Below are 5,000 nucleotides of genomic sequence, written 5' to 3'. Positions count from 1 at the left end.
ATGTTTTACGGTTACCATATTAACACGAGAAACCTCTGGCATTAAAAACAACAGGGCAACCATAACTCGTCACAATTATTAAAGATGGCGGCGCCGGGAAAATTTGAAAACAAAACTAAGCGATTCTGAAATTTTATTTTCTTCGGATACAAACGATTTCTCTGAAAACTTTGAGACAAATGCTATTGGAAATATTATTTCCTGTGGTTTAAAGTTATCTTTTTGTTAGAGTGGAGTAAAATGCTTAAAGAAACTGCAAAAGAACCCCGAAAACTAATACCCAGGCCCAAGTAGGCAATTCGCTCAGTCATAACGGGTAATCAGGTTAGCCGATCAATATTACGAGACTACACTTGCAAGTCAAAATAAAACAGAACCCAACTCCATGGATGAAATTGTGAGGAAAGACGTTTAACTCAATCCCTGCGCCTTCAAACGCAAAGCAAAGTAGGCGGAAAATTAATGTCCACACTCAATAGCAAAACACTGTATGCCTAGTGATCAATTGATCGGCCATTAAAAAAAAAACATTCGAGAAGGGAGGGGGTTACGTGGAGGAACGTTCGTTTGATCTTTGATTTACTAATCCAAAACACATGAACGCACCTTGACAATTCTTTCCATCACTCTGGAGTTCATAATTGGCAAAACAGGCGCACTTAGAAGAGCTGTCATTTTCTTCATAGCAAACGTGTTGGCAGCCATGACCTTTTGCACAGGGGTTTTGCGCTGAAAAATAAAACATGGTCAGTTTGTACTACCGATGCAGTCATAGCCATTGGTTACCCACAAAAGACTCATACGGACGAAGCTTTAATCTCTCATTCTTTCGCACTGACCAAACTCACAGTATTACGGGGATGACCTGAGCAGTATGATATACTTGTCTTCTACAGCAATAGCCCTCTTATTTTTCTAATTGCATTCCAAGTACTGAGTAGTTAGGGTTAACCCTAACCATAACCCTAAATGTACAAATTGGCCGGATTTATAATAGAGACGGATGATCCGTCTGGGACAAACTTGGGCAGAGAGCGGTAGTTCATCCGATAATCCATCTGTGTATAAATACGGGCAGACAGACGGATCATCCGTCCAGACGAACTATCTGGATAGTTCGATTCGTCTTCGTAGACGAACTTTCGTGAATAATTCGTCTGGACGGATCATCCGTCTGTGTGTATAAATACGGGCTAAAGACGAACTATCCACGAAATCGAGTTGTTTGCGGTAAACTGTGTTGTTCCTGCCAGCTTGAAATTTGCCGCCAATATTGACTAGACTGCTCGTACCCAAGCCTTTTCATCGCGCTTTCTCAGAAATTCGTCTGGCAAAAACCCGGTCGAGCTATGACACACCGATAGATCGTCTCGTAGTTCGCCCCGTATTTTTACCAGACAGATGATTCGTCTTGACGGATGATATAGTATAAATCGAGCCATTCTTTAAAAGAGCTTTAATTAATCCGTACAAATCAATTTAACAAGAATTATGATGTTAACATCAATTACCTATACATTTCCGCCAGTCACTAGGATCTTTCTTGAAGAACTCGTTACAAGAACAGTTGTAACTTCCCTGACTGTTAATACACTGTTGCATGCAGTCGCTCGATGGCTCACATTCATTGATATCTGCAAGGAAAGAGATAACCTGGTTTAAGATACAGCCAGCAAGCTGATTTGAAATCAGCAAGAAAAAAAATTAAATTACACAAGGGAGACACACATCTCAGCCACCAAGGTCAGCTTCTTTGGAACCTGAATAGAGAGTTTTGTGTTCTACGAAGCAGAAACCTGGAGCCTCAATAAGGAAGTGGAGAGTAGGTCTTCATGGCAGAGGCGTGTGCGAAGTCTCTTTTGGGAGAACTGTTCAAACGACAGTCATGTGGAAAAATCCCACCCAATCCTAAAATAATGGCGCAGAGAGGCGAACACCCTGCCAGCCACAGCTACAAAGCCAACGTACAGATTATTTTTGACGTCATTCTATGGAGGCTACCTAGCCTAAATACAGACTTATCCAGGCACAGAAAACAGAGACAACGTGTACTTGTCCTTCACAAACTTGAACAAAACCGTGGTAGTTGACTGAAGATGATAATGGCAATGAAACATACAACACGTACCATCACAGCTCATTCTGTCGGCCTTAAGTTTGTATCCGTTATGGCAATCGCAGAAGTAAGTCCCCGGTGCATTTATACATAGTTGATCGCATCTGTTTGTTTGATTACTTTGACATTCATCAAAATCTATATAAAGTACAAAAAGACAATAAATACAAAAGCCTGTATCTTGAGCCACCTCTCCTTTTAACAGTGGCAGTTACACTATATAATGCGTTTTTTTTCGAAGACCGGATCCTTGAAATCATCATATTAGCTCAGAGAATAGTGGGTACTTTTATATTTAAGAATGAGATTACATTTTTTGAAGCACTTTTGGACATTTATTGAAAAGGCGCTATTAAATGATCAATATTACTAAATACCTATTTCCACATGGGGTAAACTCGCCTCCAATAAAAGTAAATGGTCTTTTGCGCGATTGTTCGACACTACCTCGCCACCCAGATTTTTGAAGAAATTCAATAATCCAAGTACATTCTATTTCAAGACACTTTCATCAATTCCATTATCCCTTTTGAATATTTGGAAGTTCAGTTTCTCACTTGACTGTATCGGTGATTGGGCGAATCACAATACGTGTATTTTTGTATCAAGACTATAGGTACCGATGATCTTGTTCAAGTTCAAGTTTATTGTTTTGCCTCAGTACAGATCATAGTGTTGAAAGTATGTAAAAAGCTAATGGGAAGGAAGCCCAAAGGAAGCCACTGGACTTATAAGAGATAGGTTCCCTCTATTAATTAATTAATATACGAAGTATTAACAGACATATACTTGTCAGGTCATAGGCAGTGCTACTAAATAGAGTATGAAAACATTAAAATAAATTTGATGATTGTGTTAAATATAGATTAGGCTAAAAGAAAGCAAATACTCCATTTTCGTATTCCCCATAATAAATTTTATTTGCCCCTCAAAATTTTGCATAAACCATTGTTTTTTAAATTCTCTTGGGGACACTGCATATTCCCAAGAGCATTTGAAAATAATGGTTTATGCAAAATTTGGGGGGCAAACAAAGAGTTCTATGGGGAATACGAAAATAGAAAACAGGGAAACAATGAAATATTTCTAATAAGAGGAATACATTCAGTTTACGGAAAAAGGTGGCGGTACTTGTTGCATTTTGAACTTTAAAACAAAGAGAATTGAAGAAGTTAGGCCTTTGAAATACATAGAGAATTTTCTTTTATAAAATAATTAGGATAGTACGCGCACTCTCATTGGTCAATAGCTGTGTTTAGATGAGAGTATGGAAACACGGTTGTCAGACGCGCGTTTTGATTGGCTGGTAAGAAATATGAGCGTGTATCAAGAAAATCTATTTCAATCAAGAAGTAAAAAAAATAGCATTTTCCTTCATTTGCCGAATTATCTTTGAGAAATATGTTATAAACTTAATAGAGGACTTTTTTCCCTGTTTCCATAGCCCCCTCGTGTTTAGATGAGGCTATGGAAACACTAAAAAAGTCCTCTATTGCTTAAATAGTTCCTGGGAATGTAGCCCGTGAAATAAAAGGATGCGCTGGAGCGGTTTTCCTCCTCAATGTGGTGTCCAAGAGCGAAGCACGAGGGACCTATACTGGCTTGGGAATCCCGGCCCACAACTCATGTCACTTGGTCAGGGCATGCAAAGACAACAGCAACGTTAACAAAAACGTCACAATTGGATTGTCCTTCATTTGGTGCTATACCTGGTTTAGGTATAGACCTTATGAAACTAGAATTCTTGACAGTTATGCAACCTCTCGACTGTGTCTCCTCTTTGCATAACTGTCTCGAATCCTCCCAACTCCTCCTCGTGTTTAGATGAGGCTAAGGAAACACGGAAAACGTCCTATATATTATAAAAATGGTATCATATGGTATCGCACCGCGCACCAGTGGCTCAGTTGGTTGAGCACCGGGCTGTCACGCGGGAGGTCGTGAGTGCGACTCCGGCCGTACCAACCCTCAGGGTCTTTAAATAACTGAGGAGAAAGTGCTGCCTTTATAATTACATCTGCAAATAGTTAGACTCTCATAACCCTTCAATGTTAATAATCCTGTGGGACGTAAAAGAATCCACACACTAGTCGCAAAGAGTAGGGCATGTAGTTCCCGGTGTTGTGGTCTGTCTTCTGTGGTGTATCATGGCTGGGAGGGTAAATTCTCGGAGATATTAGCTACACCAAGCTATTCTACAATCCGAGGGTATAGAAAGCTATATGATATGATATGATATCCCTTTAGTGCATCGTACTGCGAAATCAAGCCCTTTTCCTTTGTCTCTTAAATCAGTCCTCGAAAGTACCTGTTATTTACGTGGTTTTCATGTTACGTCATCGCCACCATGTTGGTGGACGAAAACAAAAGAACTTTGCTCCTTTTGTTCGTCCACCAGCAATTATACATTGCAGCATCGTTATCTGTGTCTATAGAGATTGGTTGCAAACAACCTATATAATTCACCCGGTTTGCCTAATTGACGATTTACGGTATTGGCGTCCATTTTTGCCCTTACCCGCACATTGCGCACCATTTCCGGTAAAACCAATTGGACATGGTCCACATGTGTACCCAGTTGAATTGGCGGGAGGAGGCAGATCAGTGCATTTAACATTTGCATAACACGGCTGACCATTCACTTCGCAGGCGTCAATTTCGCTATCACAAAACCTTCCAGTGTATCCTCTCTGACATGCGCATCCCATGTAAACAAACTTACTGTCCGTGTTGACCGGGTCACCTTCATCTGGCTGCACACACAGGCCACCGCGTTTGCAGGCGCACATGTTTATTGTGGGGTTCCAGGTAGCGCTTGCACCTTCATCGTCAGTAGCAACGAATGACAAGTTGAACTAAAGTAAATGCAGCAGGGAGAGAAAAC

The 5,000-nt window shown here is 40.4% G+C and overlaps 1 protein-coding gene across 1 annotated transcript in view; it reads right to left on the bottom strand.

Annotated features, from left to right (window-relative positions):
- LOC137979652 (mucin-like protein) overlaps positions 1-5,000 on the bottom strand; it is a 22,745-nt gene that overhangs the window by 5,302 nt on the left and 12,443 nt on the right. Inside the window, exons 11-14 of the mRNA XM_068826969.1 lie at positions 4,635-4,971; positions 2,129-2,254; positions 1,512-1,634; positions 607-729 (exon numbers count right to left, since the gene is read on the bottom strand). Of these exons, the coding sequence (XP_068683070.1) occupies positions 607-729; positions 1,512-1,634; positions 2,129-2,254; positions 4,635-4,971 (709 nt within the window). The remainder of the gene's footprint in view (positions 1-606; positions 730-1,511; positions 1,635-2,128; positions 2,255-4,634; positions 4,972-5,000) is intronic.

This window comes from Montipora foliosa, chromosome 1 (genome assembly GCF_036669935.1).
Source record: "Montipora foliosa isolate CH-2021 chromosome 1, ASM3666993v2, whole genome shotgun sequence".
NCBI lineage: Eukaryota > Metazoa > Cnidaria > Anthozoa > Scleractinia > Acroporidae > Montipora > Montipora foliosa.
Note: the sequence above shows the minus strand (reverse complement) of the source record. Positions and strands in the feature narration are given on the sequence as shown.